General features: G+C 40.1%; 2 protein-coding genes across 3 annotated transcripts; one reads left to right on the forward strand and one right to left on the reverse strand.

Moving 5' to 3' along the window:
- Positions 1 to 1348: 1348 nt before the first annotated feature.
- efhb (EF-hand domain family, member B) lies at positions 1349 to 12706 on the reverse strand. Of its 2 annotated transcripts, XM_058647869.1 has the most exons (16): positions 12583 to 12706; positions 12132 to 12218; positions 11989 to 12065; positions 11616 to 11675; positions 11448 to 11513; positions 10226 to 10363; positions 9509 to 9671; positions 8770 to 8880; positions 7640 to 7763; positions 7504 to 7542; positions 7338 to 7399; positions 7092 to 7246; positions 5838 to 6045; positions 4606 to 4821; positions 3707 to 3888; positions 1349 to 1961 (listed from the first exon to the last, which is right to left on the reverse strand). In XM_058647869.1, exons 4-16 carry the CDS (start codon positions 11616 to 11618, stop codon positions 1815 to 1817), a joined length of 1614 nt encoding a protein of 537 aa, XP_058503852.1. In that variant the 5' UTR covers positions 11619 to 11675; positions 11989 to 12065; positions 12132 to 12218; positions 12583 to 12706; the 3' UTR covers positions 1349 to 1814. The 2 variants fall into 2 exon arrangements, with proteins under 2 accessions (XP_058503852.1, XP_058503853.1); XM_058647870.1 differs by lacking the exon at positions 11989 to 12065.
- On the forward strand, positions 12662 to 22436 carry rab5ab (RAB5A, member RAS oncogene family, b). Its single transcript, XM_058647871.1, has 6 exons — positions 12662 to 12878; positions 15105 to 15340; positions 17742 to 17893; positions 18685 to 18807; positions 18993 to 19086; positions 20065 to 22436. The coding sequence occupies exons 2-6, from the start codon at positions 15175 to 15177 to the stop codon at positions 20178 to 20180; spliced, it is 651 nt and encodes a 216-aa protein (XP_058503854.1). The 5' UTR covers positions 12662 to 12878; positions 15105 to 15174; the 3' UTR covers positions 20181 to 22436.
- The last annotated feature ends 1917 nt before the right edge of the window (positions 22437 to 24353 follow it).

Below are 24353 nucleotides of genomic sequence, written 5' to 3' on the forward strand. Positions count from 1 at the left end.
AATTTCACTTTTTGTCCCAATTACAATTTCATTAAAAAATGAGACCTAATATTTCTCATCTTTCATCTTTTCATTTTATTTGTTTTGATTTAGATTTTGCCGCAAAACAAATATTCTGAACATATTTATCAATGAATTTGATCAGCTGAATAATTTTTATGTCCCTGTTCCTCCTGTAAAACACTTTTGGAAGCATATTACACCACTAGAATGTTAATTTGCGTCTTCTCGTATAAGAATTGAACCCCATGTTCACATGTTGTGTCTTCAAAATTCAAAACATGTTCATTGTATTCCGATTATTTTCATCTCCAGACTTTTAACACTTCAAAAGTTTCAGGAGGTTTGTTGCTCGCTCAGTTTTCAATACATTGTCATGTGATGGTGCTTGATATAAGCTCATATATTTAAAAAAATAAACAAAATGCGTAACAGGTGCAACTTGTCTCTTCACATTAATGGCTGCTCTGCCAGAAACTGCTACGTAGCTTCCAGCAAATTTGTGAAACAAAAAGAAAAACGGCAGCATTCCAGAAAAAGTCTAATCCAGAAAATAGGTCAAAGCTCTTATATGACAAAACACATTAGTCTGATGTTCGCCATTAAAATGGGTCTCATTAATTAATTAATTATTTATGTAGTTCTGTGTAGTATTGCTTTCTTGTTCTTAACTTTTTGTGGATTAGAATCATGAGTATTTTTATTTATTTTGGCCGTTAATCCAGGGTCATGAGCGTGAGTTGGACAGAATAACAGCATTCGACACATTTGTCTTTGAAAAATGTGACTGCACAAACTAAACGAATTTACGTAAGTGACAAAGTTCTTACGTCTTATTTTTTTTAAAAACAGATAAAATGTCAGTTCAATTCGACTCCAATGCCGGGATAAAAGGGATTAAAATGTAACATGTCGTATTGCAGGTGTTTATATAGATTAATGTAAGAAGATGTCACTTCTTAAAAACAAACTATTCTAAAAGAAAATGGGGTCATTTTTCAAACTTTCTTAAAATGCAAAACCTTTTCATACCTTAAGAACTTTTTCATTTCAATTAAATATATTGTATTTATTTGACCTGTATTGTCTATACATATAAAACCTAATCCTGCTTTTTCTTGAATTTAACACTTCAAGAGGCTTCTTAAACTTTTAATTTCTTGTAACTGTCCCTTTAAACAATAGGTAGTGGTTAAAATCTTTAACTTTGTATTGATTCCTTACATTTACTTCAAATGTCTCTATACGTCATGTTGAATCTGCCTTTCTGTGTGAATTCGATAAATAAAACTGCCTCACCCTCTAAGAAATATAATATATAAAAGTCGTACACTATGTTCAATTGTGATTGATTTGTTTGTTTGTTTTATTGGGAATTTTGTCAAACAACATTCAAGATGGATTACCATTAAACTAAAACAATTAAGCTACACACTTTTGTACAATCAATAATTCTGATTGTACAGTAGGAATCCTTTTTCATTACCCCGGAATGAGTATTTATATTAGGAAACAGCACTACAGAGGCGGCCATTTTGGGCCACCATGTTGTTTTTACAGTAGCCCACAATGGACAAACTAAACATCTTTTTGAGTTTTGATGCCAAGTTTCTCCAAACACACTTGGAAGGGAGGGATATTCAGCTGAAACATGTTTTTCTTTTTTTTTATGGAATAAAAAAACAGTCCTGTGGTTTCAGCTTGTAAAATTTTGCTTTTCTATGACAGTAAAGTGAATGTCTTGCTCAAAACGAGACACTAGAGGGCGTCGTCATTGAGTGGTTTGGGGAAACATCCCTCAGTGTTTCAGTGTGTCACAGTATTTTCATTTCCTTGAGTATGTTCTGGAAAGCCTCGACACAAACCTCCCCGTCTGGATGTTTCATGGACGCCAGCTGCCAGACCTCCTCGAAGGTTTCCTCAGAAATGTTCACGCCCACCTTCCTAAAAATCTCTGTGATCTGAGAACGAGACGATGAAAAGTTGTCGTCAGTACATCAGGAAAACTACAGTTTACAATATGAAACGATCAAGGCGATGTCTTTGGTTGTGGCTCATAAACGGTTTTCCTACTCTCCTACAACCAGGCAAACGGTTGCTAATATAGCTGATGCTCTACGATCTACAGCACGTCAACAGAATAGCCGATGAAAATGCAACACAGAATTACGTAATAATTAGGCTAACTGTATACAGTGAAGTTAAAACATAAAGGGAATGTCAGTATGTGGGAAATTGTGTGTGGGATCAGCTGACTCTTTGGATTTTTCTCTGCATATTTTAACAGAACAATTTAGCTTCTTCTGCTCTTTACAACCAGCAGTTGATCACAAAGATGATGACATTACTAACTTGTGTCTAAGCTGATGACATTGCTAATTTGCGTCATAGCTGATGATGCCGTAAAACTGCGACACGGCTGATGACATTGCTAACTTGTGTCTAAGCTGATGACATTGCTAATTTGCGTCGTAGCTGATGATCGCGTAAAACTGCGACACGGCTGATTACATTGCTAACTTATGTCTAAGCTGATGACATTGCTAATTTGCGTCGTAGCTGATGATGGCGTAAAACTGCGACACGGCTGATGACATTGCTAACTTGTGTCTAAGCTGATGACATTGCTAATTTGCGTCGTAGCTGATGATGGCGTAAAACTGCGACACGGCTGATGACATTGCTAACTTGTGTCTAAGCTGATGACATTGCTAATTTGCGTCGTAGCTGATGAAAGCGTAAAACTGCGACACGGCTGATGACATTGCTAACTTGTGTCTAAGCTGATGAAATTGCTAATTTGCGTCGTAGCTTATGATGTCGTAAAACTGCGACACGGCTGATGACATTGCTAACTTGTGTCTAAGCTGATGACATTGCTAATTTGCGTCGTAGCTGATGATGGTGTAAAACTGCGACACGGCTGATGACATTGCTAACTTGCATCGCAGCTGATTACGTAGCTGATGACGTTGCTAACTCACATCATAGCTGACGACGTTGCTAACTCGCAATCGCAGCTGATTACAAAGCTGATGATGTTGTTTAAATCGACTTTCACTGGGTCATTTGCCAAATAATGAACTTGATTGTATTACTGGAAGAATCATATATTCACATTTTGTCCATTAAACATTCAAAAAAAATAGAAAAGTGATTGATACATTGGAATAATATACTCAATTCAGCCTACTCAGCTATTTGTATGTTTTTCTTATATTATTGTTGTAATTCAACATATATATAGTTCATTGTTTTTTCTCAAAAAACTAGATTGTATTTTTGGTATTTTGTCAATAAAGTAATTTAAAAAAAAAACCTGGGTTGTTTTTGTCATAAAGTGTAAAATAATAAACTTTATTTATTTTGCATTGGACTGCTTCACAGTCCAATCGAGGCGATGACTTGTGTCGTAACCTACGATTCAGTACTTGCCAGCACTTGATGAATTAGCCGAGATTATTAGATCCATGTCACACGGTGTGATCTAATCAGATCGCTGAAATCTCAACAGCCTGCAGGAGGCATAAAACAAGATTATATTAGGCCTTTTATTGTGGTTTTATTTGAATGCAACTCCACCACAGCCACACTGCGGCATCTGGAGATTTCAACCTTTTTAAAAATAAACTGAACACATATGGAAGGAAGAGGCTGGTGACGGAGGGCTTTTCCTGGACCAGTGATCTGATTTATTGAAGTGTACCTCCTGCTTGCTGCGCGGGTAGAAATAGTATTCCTCCAGGACACCCCGCAGGGTGCGAGGTGGTGGATTCACAAGGTTCCCAGCTGTGGATGAATCGCCGTAGTTAGTCGTGTCGCCGAGGCTCCTGAGGCGTGGAGCTGGGATGTCTGTTCGCACAGTGGGGGTCCCATATGAGCAAATGCCTATTGAGAGAGAGAGATACCATGTGAGTATGGATACACGTCTTCATTAGACAGAGATCGAGAAAATGTAAGTAAAGTTGAATTAGTACAATAAAACAGCAAAAAATGTTGGAACACCAGTCACAATGTCCTCAAATCGGAGAGTACAACTTTTAAACAAACAAAAATATCTGTTACTTTTCAAATATTGTCAAATTATGTGACATCAACATTAGGGCTGGGTATCGTTGCTGATTTCCTGAATTGATTTGATTCACAATTAAATTGTCAATTTGACATCGAATTATTCATCCTATAATCCATCCTATAATTGCCAACAGACATTTTGCAGTGATTCACCGTTGCCCAGCAGAGGGTGCTGTGAAGAAGACAACGGTGATGTCATGGTGTTTAGATGTTTGATGTGTGTGGAAATTTTCCTGCTCCTACACCATAGATGGTAAATTAATAAATACATCTACAGACCTGGATGTTAGCTCCACTGTTACATGAGACTATCATGGTGAAGTCTTGCGAGATTTGCGAACCAGAAACAGCAAATATTTAATGAATCCTACATAAAAATCGATTTTCTTTTAACCCAGACTCAAAAAGAAAACACTATGACAGTCACAATCTTCGCGGTTATATCGTTAAGAAGACATCTGCACATTAACACTGTGCACATGGGTTTAAATAAAAAGAAACACAACAGCATCATCGCCTCTGCCGACTCACCTGCCAGCTGACAATTCGGGAGTGTCACAAAGTTGGAGGAGGAGGTGACAAACTGGTCTGGGTCAGTCTTCTTCTGCCTCAGGGTCCTGACAGTCTTCAGACAGCTGCCCGGCTCCACGGGCTGCAGGTCCTCAGGTTTAACTAAAGCCTGTGGAGCAGGAAGCTCCTGTGACTCCGTCCCTATGTCGGCTGGAGCTGAGCTGGATATCTGGATCTCTGCAAGATTTAAAGGCCCGCCCTCTGAAAATGACACTTTCGGTACAGCCTCTACATCCTACTAATGAACACTATAGTCAAAGGGTAGACTGTTATGCAGAATAATAATTAATACATAACACCCTGGGCCACACGGTGGCGTAGTGGTTAGCACTCTCGCCTTGCAGCGAGAAGACCCGGGTTCGAGCCCCGGTTGGAACAAGGGCCTTTCTGCATGGAGTTTGCATGTTCTCCCCGTGTGTGCGTGGGTTCTCTCCGGGTACTCCGGCTTCCTCCCACAGTCCAAAAACATGCAATGTGGGGATAGGTAAATTGGACACTCCAAATTGACCATAGGAGTGAGTGTGAGAGTGAATGGTTGTTTGTCTCTATCTGTGTGTGGCCCTGCGATGGACTGGCGAACTGTCCAGGGTGTACCCCGCCTATCGCCCGATGTAGCTGAGATTGGCACAGCACCCCCCCGCGACCCTCTGGTGGAGGATAAAGCGGTAGATGATGACTGACTGACTGACATAACTCCCTTTTGGTTTAAACCAGTGATTCCCAAAGACAGGGTCGATTGGTGGTGGTGTTCATTTTTTGTTGGGGTCCCCAAACAAATTTGCAGAATTCTCCCCAACTTTTAGTCCAAATGTTTCAAATAATGTACACAAAATACAGTTTAGCCAAACAATTTACCAAACAATGATTGGTTTTTCCGATTTCAAAATAATATTAGGCGTTACAGACGTGGCTGTAAATAAGTCGCACAAATTTGATCTTGTCACAGTTAATATAGTGTTTTGGGTCACGGTAGTTTACCATTTTTAAAAAGTTTCGTTCTTAGCATTCTTAAAATATCATAAACTTAAGAAGGACTTCTGCAGTAAGTTTCTTTATATCTTTGTTTGATCCAATGATGAAATAAGAAGTTGTAAAAATAAGGTTTGCACTGCCGTCACTGCCCAAAATCCTGTTAAAAACGAAAAATTTAATACTTTTGGACAATAAATAAGAAAAAGTAAAGTAAGACTTACCATTTGTAATGATTTGTTCCTCCTCAGGTTTGATGGGCGTCATGTCTTTCCAGTTGAGGAAGTTGGCAAACTCCATAAAGCTGATCTTGCCATCTTTGTCCATGTCACAGTAATCCATGAGGTCATCGAGGACCTGCTCGCTGACTTGCAGCTGGAACTGGTTGCACGTGGACCCTAGATCCTCCCTGTCAATCATTCCCATTCCTTTCTACAGATTTTCAATGACGTGTGCGATGAAAGAAAAAAAGACTGTATTAGCACTGTCACTTCATCACATTTTGTCTCACAGCAGATATTCTGACCTTTCACACACAGAGGTGTAGCCAATCACGGCAATAATGGCTGCCAGGCACAAAATGGAAGCAGGATTTATTAATGGAATAAGTTAAACTTGTGCTTTAAACAAAAAAATTCATAGTGAGAAATGATCATGGTCTAATTTATTTGATGTACTGTAAATAAAATATCCAAAAATATAAACGCAATGTATGTTTAGGAAATTGTGCTACGCTAACTGAGAACCAAAGGGTCAGATAAAAGATAGTGACGCCAATGCAGAAGTTCTTGAAACCTGTGTTTATAATGTCAGTAAACATTTATCGCAGTATGACAAAACCAACTGTAAACCTTATAAACCCTGTTCTGGGTTCAAAATATACAACCTAGAAGTGCATTAGACAATCTGTAGTATTAAGGCGCGGTCCAGCGGACCTTTCTTAACGTTAATGTACGCGGTAGGATTTAAAAGCATGATTGTTGCTGTATTCAAGCTATTGGTCACAATTTTCCAATGAGCAGCGTTAGCTCTAGCATTAGCTTCAGGTGAGTTGTCATTGGTTGTGTTCTAAAGAGAAAAAAAAATCACTTTTTGTTTGGTGAGAACCCACTTGTAAGCGTCCTCAAAATGTCATTATATTAGATTTTTGCCTAAAGTTTAATTTCTTTGCGTCTTTGTTTAAATTCATGTCATTTACATGCTAACAGCCATGAGATGAAAAACACAAAATTGAACTATTTGAACTTGAGTGAAGTTTGTGTGACCTGGCGTTGCCAGTTGGTGAAGTGATTGTAAGAGATAATCGCAGATTAGCGCAAGACTGGGCAAAGTGAAAGAGGACTTGGCCGAAGTTGAGCAAGGAAGTTACCTAACCAATAAACAACATTAGCTCTAGCATTAGCTTCAGGTGAGAATTAATCCCAGTCGCGCGAGTAACGCAACTTGGAAAAAATGACGCTGACTGAGTTAGGTCATACCTTGTCATAATACTTGAAGGCCTCCACTAACGAGGGGAAGTTATGAAAATTGAGCCTCTTCAGGTGATTTTGTAAGCCGCTGACCATGCTGCGCTGCTGGTCTGGACCTCTGACGAACTCCCATGGCTCTGTGTTGTGAATTATTTCTCCGACACCTGTGGAAGAGGCAAACGACATACACATTGTTGTCTCGAACAAGAAAACTCACTGACATACAGTACAGTAACACCTCACCACATGACCTACCAAATGCATCCCACGGCAAAACCTTTCCAAATGTATGATCCAGTGACAGGTTCAAGGCATATCTTGTGAAAAAAAACAAAAAAAAAACAGTTTAATACAAGTATTGGTTAGTTAAATAGAATCAGATCACAGGATTGGTTTAGAACAAAGTATGATATGAACTTACAGCTTAGTCATTGCGTCAGTTTCTGAATCAATCTCCTCCCTTTTCCCAAAACACAAAAAAGGTAATATGTAGGTCAGTTACAGTTAGTTATTTAAGTTTAAAAACGCATGTTAAAGTGAGGTGAGTTCCCACTCACGTATCATCGAGCCAGCTGAGAGTTTTCCTGATGCTACTGCCGTCCTTACAGTGAGGCGTGAAGATCCCAAAAGTGCTGTCTTTAATGAAGTGACTTGTGTCATATTTCCTATCGATCTTCTCACCTGTGGCAAAACGAGATGATGAGATTTAAAGGGGACATATTATACCATATTTCCCCAATTAAAATAGTTCCCTGGTGTTCTAATGAACATGTCTGTGACATGCTTTGGTCAAAATACCATAAGGATGAAGCACCATAGCAGTTCAATAACCCTGCTAAACCTGCCCCTTTCAGAACGCTCTGTTTTGTGCATGGTCCCTTTAAATGCAAATGAGACACAGGCAAACACACACCCACTTCTTCCAGGGGGTTTCTGCTTTGTCCTTTTTACAGCGCTCACTCGCTCAGCTCCTGTTCCCTCCGCTCCATTCTTTCTCCCCCTCCCTCCACTAGTTCTCTGACAATATCAACATGGCAGTGTGCGCGGAAAACAGCGAGAGTGCCGTCACAGGAAGAGACGTCCGACACAAGGATCAAGCCGAACACTGCCGAACTGTAAATCAGTTAAAAACACTTAGGGACAGCACCGCTGATCGCCACCGCTCCGTGTCGGAGGTCTCCGGAGCACAGACTCAGTCTGATACAGTCACATACAGCGGCAGTTTATGCAGCGGTGCTGTCCGAGCTGCATAAACTGCCGCTGTATGTGACTGTATCAGACTGAGTCTGTGCTCCGGTCATGGAGGCGTACCTCACCTGCACTCTCGCATTTTATAGGGACAAGGTGGAGCTAAGGTGGAGCTAAGGTGGTGCTCTCCAAGTAAACTTACTGGTGGGGCGGTAACATTCGCGGTGAAATGCGCATGCTGCCGTCACAAGCGCAGGGAATTCAACATCGCGTGTTTTATCGCCTATACTTACACTAAGGGGGACCACGAAAAAAGGACTGAGTATTCTTTTTCCACACTTTGGGGACTGGTAGGGCCTCCAGAGTCCCAAATATAAGTATTAAAATGATTAAAAAGTTGATTTTGCATAATATGTCCCCTTTAATGTGGCGAGAAGAACAGCAAGTCGGTGGTAAATGTAGAAGAAGCCTTTCAGATTGTCCCCATTCTTCTTCTTACCGACAAAAAAGGAATTGTGGGTAAAGACGTAAAGCTTGTGTCCGTCCAGAGCCTCCTTCTCCAAGTCCTCGACTGTTTTCGGGGGGTAAAGAATCTCGCGGACGTCGTAATCTGGAAAAGAAGAAGGTTATTTGAGAAGCTCAAATTACATATGAACATATAACCCCTGCAAACCTCAAATGTAAAGGTCCGGTTTTAAACGAATTATGCCGTTTCCATCATGGTACGGTTCCATTTGGTACAATATGGTACGGTTTGGAATGCTTAAAGCCTGGGTCAGGCTTGCATTTCGACTGAGAACAGTGCCTTTACTTGGTCAGCCAGATATGTGACATTGTACCAGTACGACAACGATGAACAACTACATCGAACGCGACACAAAAGACTACTTTTTTCTCTAGAACAGAGGACTTTTTACAAAAAGAGGAGCCGTATCTGTTGTTTGGAGGTTTTTTTGGGTTTAAAAACCCTGACTCATACCAAACAACGAGTTACTACAATGTTGTCGGGCCAAAGTTATTGCTAAGAGGCGACCAAACAAGCAAATTTGCTTCACCGCCTTAGCAGCCCAGACGTCTTTGAGTACCAAGAATGTATGAAGTTACATTCAAACACTTGGAACTACGATGGCCTTTACATACCAGAAAGAATGAAGAGACGCTTTCAGGCTTCCTCTTTCCCACTTTGTCTTTGCGGTTTCCTCATTCTCCTTTCACTCCCCAATGCATGCCCCACATACCTTTCCTTGTTTTAACGCCGTGTATGGTGGTGTCACCATCGTAGGTCCGGTTGCCTGATCTGCCCAGAGGTGCACAGCGGGTGGAGTGGTACACTTCTTCATGGATTTCTTGCAACTTCTTTTGGAATACGGTCTTTTTAGGTGGATTTACCAAGCTTTTGGCCTGTTTGGGGGTTTCACATAAAAATGAAGATTTTTACCTGGAGCATGTTCTAACTTTTCAGGAGCATGTTCTAGCGCCAACAGCTTAATTGCTTTAAGTCTTAAATTAAATCCCAGGAAGTACCACAAGTAATGGTGCGTTCCAGTTGTATTTGGAGGTTGGAATTTCCACGTTGAGGGGGAACTCACATCGGACTTCCAACTCACAATCTCACAAACCCTGACATAGGATTCCAAGATGATAGTAAAGCACTCAGTCATACTCATAGTATCCTAACTCAGGATTTGGTTGTAAGGTTGCTTGGAGTCTCCGACTTTGGGGGCTTTCCCTGTACAGAATACCCTGTAACCACGGGAAATTCCAAGTTCCGACTACAAATGGAACACAGCATCAAACACAAATAAATCTAATTTGTTGCTAGATAAATCTACACAGATATCTATAGCACAGTAATATGCCACTAATCCGGCACTGATCTAAAACAGAACATAAACCTTATTGTGACTGTTTTAACCCAATAATTAATCGTGAGTGAGTGAGTGTGGGATACTGACACAAAGATTGGTCTTGGTGTTGATGCCATGAACAAGAGTGCTGGCAACATCTGGATCATCTGCTTTTCCCGGGTGAATTTTGATGGCTCCCGGTTCGGGTCGGTTTCGGTACTTCTTTATCAGTGGTGGTGTGGCTGACTGAAGGGTAAAAATGTATCTTGTTAGAGAAAGAGAAAAAAGTAACTATTTACTCAAGGGTTATACTTACATCCACTTAGATTTAAGTACTTGTACTTAAGTGGTTCTTGAACTAAATGGAGGTCTGGGGACCCCTGATGTTCAACAGTAAGTTGCTAGTGGTTTTGTAAAAAGATTTATTGAAATGAACACTAATCCAAGTGTTTCAAGTAATTGTGGCAAAGAAAATGGTAAAGAAATGCAGAACAAAAACCCATATCAGTTAATACAGAGCAATCAAATGACAGATGAAATCCCACTGCTGCCAGTCTCCAGGAATGGATGGAGTACAAAGAGTATATTTGTACTCCATCCAAGTACAAATATCCTCTGTCATAACACTACATTAATGCCCAAATCAAATGATGTGCCACAGACAGAAGGTACATTCAAAATGTGTCTGCATGAATATACTGTATAGCAAAATTTCGCAGAAACATTTTATGGGGACATACTTTTTAAACATTTGGCAAATTATTGTGACCCAAAAAACACTATAAATACTTTATTTTGTGCATGTTAAGTAGGGGTGGGAATCACCAGAGACACCACAACACTACATTATCTTATATTGTGATATACTCACTAACGAGAGTGAGCATTTGGCACCATCTAGTGGACTGAAACGTCAATTTTTTTAATGCTAATGTTTAGTTTATTTGTAACATTGGTTAAACAAATATATGCTAAAGAAAATCCACATAATATCACCACGCAATTTTTTTTAGTGTTCGGGGGTTGGGAAACCTCTGCTAAATCATCTGGGGACCCAAAACACATCTCCCATGACCTACCTGTGGGTCCCCAACCCAGTCTTTGAGAGCCACCTGTATCTTATATTGTGACATACTCACAACATCTCTAGTGAGTGAATACTGAAACGTGAATTGTTTTTTATGCTAATCCACACAAAGTTAAATGTTTATTTGTACCACCAATTAAACAAGTTTATACTATTTTTTTTTTTTTTAATAATATTGCAATATTTCGCTGTATCGATTCACAACCCACTCTTTGAGAACCACATGAAGCAGATTTAACTCACCCTTGCTTCTTTCCACCTCAAGCAGGTCTCAACTGATTCTCTCACTGGTTTTCTTTTTCCGGTTTGCTATCAAAACATAAATACGTGTTTTAAAATAAAATACAGTATAGAGACAAAACATAGCTAAAACAGTGTTAGCCAGCTAATGTTGTGTTAAAGTTGTCTCACCATTTTTGAAGTTGTCTGTCTCACTCCTGTTTGTGTTGTGGATGTTACTCTCTCACTGGTCTGTTTGGGGGGGAAACCTAAATGTTATTATAAGTTCACTATTAACCTATGTCGTTAGCTCGTCTATTAGCTCTAATGTCGGCTAGGTAGCATCGGCTACTTAGCTTACTTGTTTGGAGAATGCTAAATTGATGACATCACGACAAATTCATCCTTTCATCATTTCACGTGCAGTGACAAGTGCGGCGTTGTTGTTGCTGTTCTACGCGTAAAATAAGTCTCCTTATGTATATATATATATAATATATATCGCTATGTTTTTATGATGATTAAAACTTGTCTCACTCGGTATAGCGTAACATGAGAGTCTCACCGTCAGTCGCGCTAATTCTTCAATTAACGCACAGGAACAACAGCAGAAACGGGAGCTAGTAAGTCCAAACGTTGTTTCTATGAAGGGGGAAAATAAATAAATAAATACATAAATACATTTTGTTAGTTTAAAAGTTAAACTACCTGAGTAGTCTGGGGACAGACGGACGCTGGAGCTGGTCCTACTGTTTCCTCTCCGTTACTAGGCAACAGCAGTCAAGCTGTCCAGCTCTAAACACACACACAACAAACATGGCGCCTGAAAATGGGTATTTTCAATAAATTAACAGGTTTAAAGTAAAGTTATTTCAAGTAAGGGGTGTTTTATTTAGCTATTTATGTTCCTAGACAATGAGAAAATAATGTTAAAAAACTGTAAACTGTGAATACAAATCTTTATAAAGTACAATGTGCAAAGAAATACAAGTTTTTCTTATGTATTCTTATTTAAATGCCCTTAAAATGCCTAAGTTAATGCAAACAATGGTTACATTCTGTGATTAATTCAGGTGGGTTTGGAACACTCTGTTGTAGGCGGCACTAACTAACACCACCAAAAGATGGCAGTAGTGCAACTACATACAGTGCAAGTTACCGTTGAGTTCCCAAAGAAGAAGACGCGACGTCGTCGTCGGCCGATTGTCAGTTCCAGTCATACGATCTGTCATCATCGTTCGTACGATGCGAAAAGGGAAGTTGAAAGAAGTGGCAGACTGAGGGATACCGCGGAGTCTTAGGAGATCCTACGTTTACAGCTGCTGACCGGGACACACACCACACACACGCGTCGCATCTGTGAACACACACACATACACACGGCTGGGGTGTCACCGTTATTATTGTCCCGGAGACCACACTTCTCACGGCTCGCTAGCTTCCTCCCGCTGCCCGGTAAGTCGTAATATTAGCGTTAGCTCGCTGGCTAACGGCTACAGCCTAGGGGCTCCTCCCGATGCGGCTACGGCTACAGCGGCCGAAACTGAAAGGTTGGGGGGGGTGAACTCGTTAGCATGTAGCAACATAACCTTGTCCGTTTAGTCACCTATAATCACATATCACAGTTTACGCGTTGAATGCCCCCGTTTGATCTACACCGATCGATTAACCAGGTCACCTATTTAACGTCATCATGAAAGCTAATGTTAGCCGTAGCTGTCAGTAGCTGTACACACCCAAACCCGTGTCATCCTGTGTTGTTGTTGATTTTTTTCTTAAAAACGTCATATAAATAAATAAATGAAATGTCACGTCCACGTATTTGCGAATGAGTCCGAGGTCATTTCTGTCTAAGTTGGATGTAAACGGAGGTGCTAGTTTGGTTTTCATGTGTTAACGCTGACAAGAGATTTGTTTTTGCGGCTAGCTGTTGCTAAGCTAACAGTGCTAATTTGAAGCCAGTCAGCAACAACAACATAACAGGTTATTTATTATTCGTGGGTAAATGTGTGTCGTAACGCATTTTCGACTTAGTTGTAAGCATACATTTGTGGCCGATTAAGGCGTTTTATTTTTTTCTACATAAGAGGAATTACAAGAAATTGTAATTTTATATATATATATTTATGTATGTATATATATATATATATATATGTATATGTGTGTGTATAATTGAAACTTTAAAATGAGCTATTACGATGATAAACATAAGGCTTATAATAAGCTATTACAATGATAAACTCAAGGTTTATTATAAATCTACACATAGATCATTTATTGCTGTGGTTCTCAAACTGTGGTAAAGCACCAGTGGTACGTGAGATTCCTCTGGTGGTACTTGGAAGGAAATCAGAAATACTGGTTAACCTGGTGTAACCACGGTAAAATTCCCGACAGTGAAGGTTACCATATTAGTTTAAATTGCCATGTTAACCGTGATGCATTATCACAGTGGGGAAAACTCACAAGATACACTTTAAGTACAGTTTGTTGTTGTTTTTTTTAAGTTGATTTTGCAGTGTTTCGGTAGGTTATTGGATTTTGATTCTATTTTAATATATAATGAACATCATTTAATTAGAATTTTGGTGGATTCGTCTCAATTAATCAGTGTTTTTTCAACGTTTTGAACATGTTTTAACAATACAGCAGTATTGTTTTCATAATCTATACATCTATCGCCAATTGTTTGATTAATAGATTATTTTTTGGTCTTTAAAACGTCAGAAAAATCAGATAACTAATTATTGAATATCAGAATATTTGATGATTTATTTAGCAGTTGATTAATAATCGAGCATTTGCAAAGCCCCACCTAATGTCAACAAAATGTCGGACTATGGATGTGTTTCGCTTCTGGGAGTCAAACTGATTAAAATAAATTTGTCCTTTATCAGTCCCACGGGGAAATTTGCTTCTCTGCCACTGAGCAACACCCGGGGAGCAATGAGGGTTGGGTACCTTTCTCAGGGGTACCTCAGTCCTTTTGTGACTACGTTGAGTTAAATCCATCGGTGTATTTTATTTAATCAAACATTATCATATAAAAACGACAGTTTCCAGGGGGTTTGTTACAGTAGATATGAAAGCAGAGGTTCAGATTCCACAATGTTTCTGCCAAACTCCAGTATGTGTTTGTTCCATACCTGTTCCACTTATTTGCTCAGCTTCTTTATTATTGGCAAACACCAAATGGAGCTGGTATTTGTGAAACTCTTGACGACTTGACACTGCGTTCGTTATCTGTGCGATTTCAGCGAAAATATTGGAAGAACAACAGGACAACGTAACAGTATAACTCTTCGGATGTACTGATGAATATCTTTAATATTAAGTGTTTAAATGGTTTAAATAGGGTTTGTTGTACAAGTTTTATGCCCGCTGTGCTCAGCTGTGATTTGTTTTTAAGTGTCCTTACCCAAAGAGAACATGATTATCTTATTTAGCTCAAGTCATATGATGTGTTTTAGTTTCTGTGTAGCCAGAAGCTGAGCTAAATATTTTAAGCTAATTAATGTTGGTCATTTAATGCTTTTTTTGTTGTACTCATCATTATTCATAGTTTGAGACAAGAAAATGTCAAAATATGTTTACTTTCGCCAATAAATACCAAATCCTAACATGTTAAAGTCGTCTCCACTGACAGTTTTGCTCTCTGTTCTCTCGTCTGTGTCCGTGCAGGTATTTTCTAAAGTTTTCCCGCAGTATCGCAGTAAGTGTCCCAAGAGGAAGAGAGTGGACATCGTGTGACATGGCAAGTAGAGGCGGAGCCACACGGCCCAACGGGCCAAACACGGGCAACAAGATCTGTCAGTTCAAACTTGTGCTTTTAGGAGAGTCGGCGGTGGGAAAGTCGAGTCTTGTACTCCGCTTCGTCAAGGGACAGTTTCACGAATTCCAGGAGAGCACAATCGGAGGTACGTATCGTCACACGTCCATTTGCAAACACAACCCGTTTATGATTCACCCCAAGCATGGTGTGAAGGAGTGAATACATTGTAAGGAAAAGGGTGGAATAAACACCTTTTACTGACTGCAAAGAAAAAAATGTACACACTGAGGAAGAGTGGGAGCTTGTTTTACCCAGGAGCTTAAATGTAAGGCCTGATTGACACTGGATATGTGGTCTGTGTGCGTCTCCCCACAACACCGACACGTTTATGACTTTATTTTCGGATTTATCTACGTAATAAATTAGCACCTGATTTTTATTTACTCGAACGGAGAGAGAGAGAGAGAGCGAAGCCTTCACTTTTTCCACATTCAGCTGCTACAAAGTAGGGATGCACGATATTGTCGGCATAATGTTGGTATCAGCCGATATTGGCTTTAAAATGTATTATAGGGCATCGGTAAACACGCCAAGATCCCTTGATATGTTGGGTGGGCTGCTACCAGGGCTGAACGATATTGAATAAATATCTAATCACAATTATTGTCATTTTCATTCAAAAAACATTTTAAATGATTACTGTGTGATATTTGTGCAGATCTGTGTGAATCAAAGATGTTCTCTTTGGTCTGTAGAGTAAGATGTGTATAAGCCAAGACAATAATTAATTTAAAATGATATGTTTTGGCACATTTTGGTTGTAACAGCATTGTGATTTTGATAAAGACTTTGATTCATTGTTCAGCCCTAGCTGCTACCTCCTTATCTAATATGGTGGCGCCCTCTACAACAGATAAAATGTAAATAATATAACAAAATACTATGTTAATTTCTCTACAGAAGAGACTAAATGAGGTCTGCAGTTGGGAGCAGGGGAAAAACCTGCTCAAGCTATGATCAGATATGGGCACAAATTCCCACAGTAGTTTTAGAAGAGGAATATTTATGTTTTTTCTTGTGTTCTCATTCAGCCTAGACATTAAAACTACTGTGAAAGTAGTTTCTCCAACAATTTTTGCTGAAAAATAGGGGAGATGCTGAAACGTAAAACTCACACATGAAGCATGAGCACATGAGCGGAAAAAATTGAATCCATGTCTGAAAGCAGTGAAGCAGAAAGGGCCTGGTTTATGCCGGACGTGTGCATGGCTGAGTGCTGACCGTTTGAACACTTCCAGCTGTGTGAATTCATTATTTGATTCATCAACACACTTGTCTGATTGGTCAGATATGTACCAGTCATTAGTAAAACTTTGAAAAATGTCTGCCTCAGTGTGAAAAAATGAAAAGCCTGCTCACAATGACCGGATAGAAAATGCAGATAATGTGGACAATGGTGCACAGAGGCCTTTACTGACACGAGTAGAATTTGTTTAGATCATTATCATGGGGTTCCACAGAAATGGCTGTAACTGAAGTCGGAGTGAAATGAAATAAAAGAGGGTGGCAAATTCAAACTCTGTGTAATGTGAGTGTAAACGTGTCTGACTTTAGAGAACTGCAGGAATAATTTAAGTAATTTCCCAGAAAACTTCCTGATATAAGTCGTAGCGTCATTGGCGATCACAGAGTCAGTTAGCGTCTGCCCTAATTTTAGGTTCTTTCTGTGTGGTGACGTAAGCGGACCAGAAAAAGCATGATTAAATCAAATTCAAAACATCTCACTGATTTTTTTTTTTTTTGTTTCACCTCGGGCGAGAGAGGATTAAGGAAAACACCTATGTGTAAAGATGTCGCCTTTAAATATAAACAAGTGTAGCGGTGTGACCAGAAAATATTCACATTTAAGAAGCTGAAAAAAAACAAAACTAATTGAATAATCTCTGCTTTGTAATATTTAAATAAAGGTACCAAACAAATCAATGTCTGCATTTATAAAAACACATCTCTTAACTTAACAAATATTCAGATCATGGACTTCATGTGTGTTTGCAGAAGTGATGAACTTTACCAGGTTTCTTGAATGCATCTCATTAGCTGCTACCTTTGAACCCTGCATTAGTTTATGTGCTGGAGTTTAGAATATTTGAATAGCATTTTTGTCACAAGTGCTCATCCCTGGAAGGCCACCATGGTTCCCTGACGCACTTGGGAAAGAGACTGTTGAGTGAGCGTCCTCCAGTTATTACAATCTGCAGTCTCACAATTAAATGTCGCTAATTCCTACACAGTGGAACCTCCTTAAAAAAGAGAAAAAACTAAATGGTACGCTGTGTATCGCCTGATTGCTCCACATAAAACCTGTTTGATATTACCAGGACTCCATTTTATGTTATTTCCCCGACATGATGCAGCCAAATGTGTGTGTGTGTGTGTGTGTCGTCATCCATGGTCTTAAATTATCAGCTGACAGTGGAACACTGTGTGCAGCTCAGTTGCTTCAGACCCATTTGTCACCGGCTCCTCTCGCTTTTGTGCCCCTGCAGCTGCCTTCCTGACTCAGACGGTATGTTTGGACGACACAACAGTCAAGTTTGAAATCTGGGACACAGCTGGTCAGGAGCGCTACCACAGTCTGGCCCCCATGTACTACAGAGGTGCCCAGGCGGCCATCGTGGTCTATGACATTACAAATGAGGTGAGTCGGGTGCCAGGCTGCGACTGTTGTCGTCACTTAACGACGGCGGAGAAGCCGCGTGTTGTTGTCAACGACACCACAGTGTGTTGAGTGAAGCCAAAAAAGCAGAAGCTTATTTTTGGGTCTTGTCAAGTCATCGAATGAGTCATGACTCGGCAACACATTGTTCTGCAGATAAACCACTCTGGATTCCAAAATGGTTAGACATCAAGATACTTGTGATGTGACTGATTTTCAAAGAAACGGTATGTGAAGGTTGTTCCAAAAACAGGGAAATCAGCATTAGTGAGAACTTGTGGTGTCACGATCTCGATCTTCTAAAGCGAAGGTGGAATCGAGGATTTAAACAGAGGAGGAAAAAAAACACAGTGATGTTGATGCCATGGTAGCACGACTACACTAGTAGTAACCATGGCACTTGCTGATTTCTGTATTTCATCTTTTCCTTATCATCCTTTTTTATATGATTATTTATTCCTGTTTCTTTATCCATATGTTAATAAAAGGATGTGCTGTGATGATCGGTTCATCTATCCAAACACTCACAGATTGATTTAGTTTAGTCTCGTTCTCCACTAATGATCAGTTTTCTGCCAAATTTCCACAGGAAGAATCAGCGTGGCGTCAGCTGTGGACGCATATTTCATCAAATGTTGCTCCGCTTGACCTTCATCTTTCCATCACATGAAACTTATTATTTTCACTTAATGAATCTCCCTCCCCTCTCTCTCTCCCTGTCTGTGTGTCTCTATCTCACTCACTCACTCACTCACTGTCTGTGTTTTTGCCAGGAGTCATTTGTTCGGGCAAAGAATTGGGTTAAAGAGCTTCAGAGACAAGCCAGTCCAAATATTGTAATAGCTCTGGCCGGGAACAAGGCTGATCTGGCCAACAAGAGAGCGCTGGACTTCCAGGTTTGTCCTCTTTAACGCTGTTTTTTAAACATAAACACAAACACAGACATCGTTAGCAGACATGTTCTTGGACTGATTTATGTTCCACATTCCAACATTCTTGACCCTCAGTCGTCCCGTGAAACTTTGCCTCCTCCTTCCTTGTTGTGTAAAGTGACGCCGCGTGTTTCTCGCGTTTGCTTCAGGACGCACAGTCGTACGCCGACGACAACAGCTTGCTCTTCATGGAGACGTCGGCAAAGACCTCGATGAACGTGAACGAGATCTTCATGGCCATTGGTAAGTTGAGGCCGCAATGAAACTCTCATCTTCATCTTTAGCTATTTTGATCACTAAATAATCAGTAAGAGTGGGGTTTTTTATAATCAAAATTCAGCTTCTTAAATGTGAATATTTTCTGGTTTCTTTGCTCCATATCAACAAAGTAATCTTTAAAACTGAATCATTTTGGTTTTGTTGACACATTTTTAATTCTACTGCTTAGAAAATGTTGTTCTCATGCATGTTGTTCCCCGGCCCGGCCCTGCGCTGCTGCTGTATACACACAAACGCTCCCCCAGTCAGAGTGGCTGTTTATGATATGATGAAAGTTCATGATATTCCATCGAAGAAGAACTGAGTGACTTCGTCCAGGATAAATGTTTACAGCTGTTATAAATGAAGTCAGGTCTGATAGTTTTGCCTAAAAGAGCCTGTTTTCAGATTAACGACGATAATAATGTCAAAAATAATATCGACTACACCCTGAAGAAAGCACAAGCCGGTACGGTTTCTAGTGAGCTGAGCCGATACTAAAAATGTGACGTTGACGGACTGCTGGCCACTCAGAGTGTCGTCACTGTGAACTTCAGTGAAGTAGTGAACGATTCTGTGAACAAAGCTTTTTAATCAACTGATTCTAATGATTCAGTTACACTGAAAACAACTGCTTTACAAGCCACTCGTTTGTGTGTTTGTCGTGTATTAAAACACGTTGCGGCAGTTTCACACAACCAGGCTATGATGACTCCGCCCCCGTTGAGGAGGTACTATGAAGTCATGGAAAATGATTCCGAGTTGAGTCGAGCTGGAACTGTATCGTGAAAAAGCGCCTCCTTGACGATACTGTCGCATTGTTTTTGTTTTTGTTTTATACCAAGACCAAACAGAGGCAGGAAAACAACAACACTAAACACACACACTGCAGCTTTAAAAGTGAATATAAGTCATAAATGTACGTATGGTTTTTGGTTTAAAAACGTTTGTGTGTCGTTGCAGCAAAGAAACTTCCCAAGAACGAGCCTCAGGCCGCCGGCACCAGCGCCGGACGCAACAGAGGAGTGGACCTGACAGAGACGGCTCAGCCCACCAGCCGCCCCTGCTGCAGTAACTAACCCAGCTCCTCCTGCTCATCGTCCACACACACACACACACACACACACACTCACTCACACACCCTCCACTCTCTGCTCCCTCTGGACATCGGGCTCCTCGGCTCTCTGACGTCAGACCTGACCCGTCCTCCTCCTCCTCCTCCTCATCCTCTCACTCCCTTGGTTTAGCTAAAAAAGACTCTGTAGAGCTGCATTTCTAATACTTTTATTTTATTTTTTGTTCATGTTCTTCTTCTTGTTTTTGTTTGTTTGTTTGTTCTTAACTTTTTTTTTTAAAGAAGTGTATATCAGTATAATGGATGCATGAATCACTACAACGCCTAAACAAAAGAAACACACACACACACATAAACGTGTCGTTTTTGTTCCGTAATAAGTTGGAAGGCGAACTAACCCCCGGTGTAAGACCGCACTGAGCGAGTGAGAAACCATGTGAACGTGTGATGTTTGTTTGTTTGTTTGTTTTCCTGCAGATGAGAAGGTGGAGCCTTATTTTGTCACTTCACAGTGGGGGGGAGGGGGTGAATGGATGAAAACCTTTATTTTTTTTGCTCACAATCACCAAGAAAACCCAAGTTCTTCCCCCGTCCTCCAGAGGAAACATCTGCAGCCAAGTTTTTGAAAAGAAGGTGGATTTGCACAAAAGATTTAGACGATTATGATAAACATCAACCGATCTGATAGTTTCCTTGTCGTTTACTGTTAAAAAAAGAAAGAAAAGTCTTCATCTCTAGAGCTACTCACTCGTGGTGCGGACGGAGGAACCTGAGGAACCTGAGGAACCTTCAGGCTAAAACCCAGAAAACTGGTGTGACGAGATCCTGTAGATGGAGCTTTTTCTGTTCACATCGAGACCAGGTTTTTGTAACGTCCCGCGGGACCTGAACGCGTCCTCACGTTCGAGCCGATCGCAGGAGCTATGCTGGGAGGTCGTTTCAACGAACGTCAACGACACATGAGTCCACACGCCTCAGCCGCATGAACGCACTCCAGCCTCAGGACGGATTAAGGACCGCCTCCCTCGGATGACGTCATCTAATCTCCACCTTTTTTCTTTTTGTCACACTAATCCCAAATTAATAATAGCTACACACCAAGACAAACAGATTTTAACTCTCTGATAATCTGTTCATTTAGGCTCTTTGAAGACTTTATTTTGTTCCTGCAAACAGACGTGACGTCATATTTTGTATTTGAATAAAGGGGGCGGAGTGAAGCCACATCCGATTTTTGTGTGGCGTACGTAGCGTTGTACACGTGTGATCGGATCTCTGAGGATGGATGGAACGATACCACCGATATCAGTCCAGTACTGTAGGTTTAGACCTGTTAACCACCCATTTTTGCCGAGTCATTTCAGGCTACTTCACCAAGACCTAATTCTCCAACTGTGTTGACAAATATTCTTCAACACGACTCGGATGAAATGCTGTGGCTGGTTTTTATTTTACATTATTTTACAGTCTGTGCATAGTGAAGCAGACGGAGTGTGGTATCGGCTCATCCCTACGTAATCCCGGGTCCGTTGAGTCCACGCTGACAAAACATGGTTCCACGTGAAAAACTTGTTTTTTGTTGGTTTTAAAAAGCCAGTTGTCGACCTGCGTCACCTCAGATGTTGTGATATTATTTTGGTTTTGCACACAAACAGAAAATCGGACGACTTTTCATTGTTACAGACTAAAAAAAATGTGGATCTGGGCTGCGATGTCGTCGTTGTCGTCGTCTCCCTCCTCCTCCAGCACATCTCACTCACACAAAGTCATCCCGGAAAATTTACACAGAGATTCCGAACAATTGTACAGTTCAACGCACGTTAGTTTCTGCTTTTATTTTTTATTTTTTTGGTTTTGTTTTGGACCTTTTGTCACAAACGGGTCTAATTTGGTGGTCTTTCTTTTCTTTTTTGTTAATCTGTAGTGATATTAACAAAAATCCCCTCCGTGGTGTCTTGTTACTTTTTCTCCCAAATGGTCCATGGTCATGTTTGAAAGGAACTTTTATTGCATTGCACAGTGTTTATCATGTTTTAAACTCGATGACGACCGCCCGTGGATTTTATATGACAGACTGTATTGGACTTGCTAACCTTACGGCTGTACACACAGGTAGCATCATTAACCTGACCATGGTGGTCTCTCCTGCAGCTCAATGAATTTTAATAATGTAAAAAAAGAAAGAAAACAGCATTACTAGTGATGGGCTGATCAGTTTTGAGTGTCTGAATACAAGTTAATAAATTCAATAAAGAGGAAATGAGTGTGGTTATTTTGAAAAGTGACATCCCGACGTGATTACGCGTTATGTCATTTATCTGTTTCAGTCCGGAAAATGTCAGGAAATGATGTTCTCAAATGTTTTTATCCACAAACTAGATTTATTTGTTACATGGAGCAAAGACACCAGGAAATATTCACATTTATGAAGCTAGAAAATCAGAAAATGCTGTAATCGACAAATTCGGTTATCCCATGAGGCATTAAAGGTTTAATGTAATAAAGATTAGTGACATCTCCTGTATCCAACCTCATAAGGGAACTACGGTGGTCTTCACATACCAAAAAAGTCTAAGTTATTCTAAGTTTGCTTTTCCAGTTGCTGTTTTTGTAAACTTTTGTTGTCACACCGAAGTCCATAGAGAAAAATCAGCATCTGCTGCCTCGTGTGGCCGTTTTGTGTCACTGACGTTAACCTGAATGAAGAATTTTAAACACAAAATTCACAAAATAAACATATTTGAACTTACTAATGGGGGCAGCAGTGGATCAACAACTGCTGTGTGCTGTGATGTTAAATTGTTGATTTTCTCTGTGGAGTTTGGTGTGGAGGTGAAAGTGCTTTACAGTTTTCAGTTAAAATTGAGTGTTATATCAACTGTAAGCCTCAAATTTCACCTCATGGTGGCAGTAGAGTCAAGGCCTGGAGGGGACTGGTCATATTACAAGATGTAGAATGTATTGTCAGTGATGAGGACAAACATTTACAATCTTTTAAAAGATATATTCTAGGTCTATAATTGTCCATATTATTAAGTTTACCGGTCTTTTCTTTAATAACAGACACTAACAGATATAAAAGTGAGTTTATTAGGAGGAAGAAACATGAACTAGAAGATGATCTGCTGTCAATATGATCGTCTAGGCCACAAGTAGAACATTGACATTTTCCATTATTTAATCAATAATGTAATGTTTTTAACTCAATTTTCTCACTTCTCCACACATTTCTCTCGACTCATCTCCCACTAAACGTCTCGTCTGAACTCCCGGCCTCAAAATCTGCAGTCGTGACCTCCTGCTGCTCCTGTCAATTACACTGTGTGTTCACCACCCACACACACACACACACACACACACACGGATCAATAAATGATTAAACTCAGTCTCCGAGGAACAAAAGTGAAAAGAGACAAACTTCATCATCAGCAGATGGACGATGCTGGTTTCTCTCTTCTCCTCTTCTCTCTTCCTCTATGAAATAAAAAATACTGTAATAATATGTTCAGAAAAAGAAGAGAGAGAATCCACAAGTGAGTTCAAATAATAATTACTTTGGATTTTAGACACACGGGAAAAGATAAAGTTTATAAAAATGAAAGATTTCCTCTCTTTCCCCTGATGAAATAAACTGTGTGAGTTTTCACCAGTAACCACTCGCTCACGCTCACTGAAAACATGAAAATCTGAGTTCAGTCACTTCACAAAAGGCTCATTTTATAAATGATTTACCTTTAAGTGCATGTCTGACACATTTTCTAAACTGGAAAAGGAAGTTTGTGTTGTTCCGTAGACCATTTTCTCCCCCCACACCAAACTCCATGGAGAAAACCAGCGATTTTACGTCACAACACACAGTAGTTGTTGACCCACTACTGCTCCCATTTATAAGTTCAAATATCTCATTTAGTTAGTTCTGTGTTTAAAATTCTTCATTCGGATTAACCACAGTGACACAAAGTGACCACACGAGGCAGCAGCAGACCAGCAGCTCCTGTGTCCCCCACCAGCTAAAAACGCTGATTTTCTCTATGGGGTTTGGTGTGAGTAAAAAAAAGCATTTACCAGTTTACAAAAAAACATATGAAACAAACTGAATGTCATTTCTCTTACTCTACTTTCCCACAACGTGCCCTTTCTCATGTTGACATTCAGCAGTAACCGCAGCGATGCACAA

The sequence above is a fragment of the Solea solea genome, chromosome 13 (genome assembly GCF_958295425.1).
Source record: "Solea solea chromosome 13, fSolSol10.1, whole genome shotgun sequence".
Classification (NCBI taxonomy): Eukaryota; Metazoa; Chordata; class Actinopteri; order Pleuronectiformes; family Soleidae; genus Solea; species Solea solea.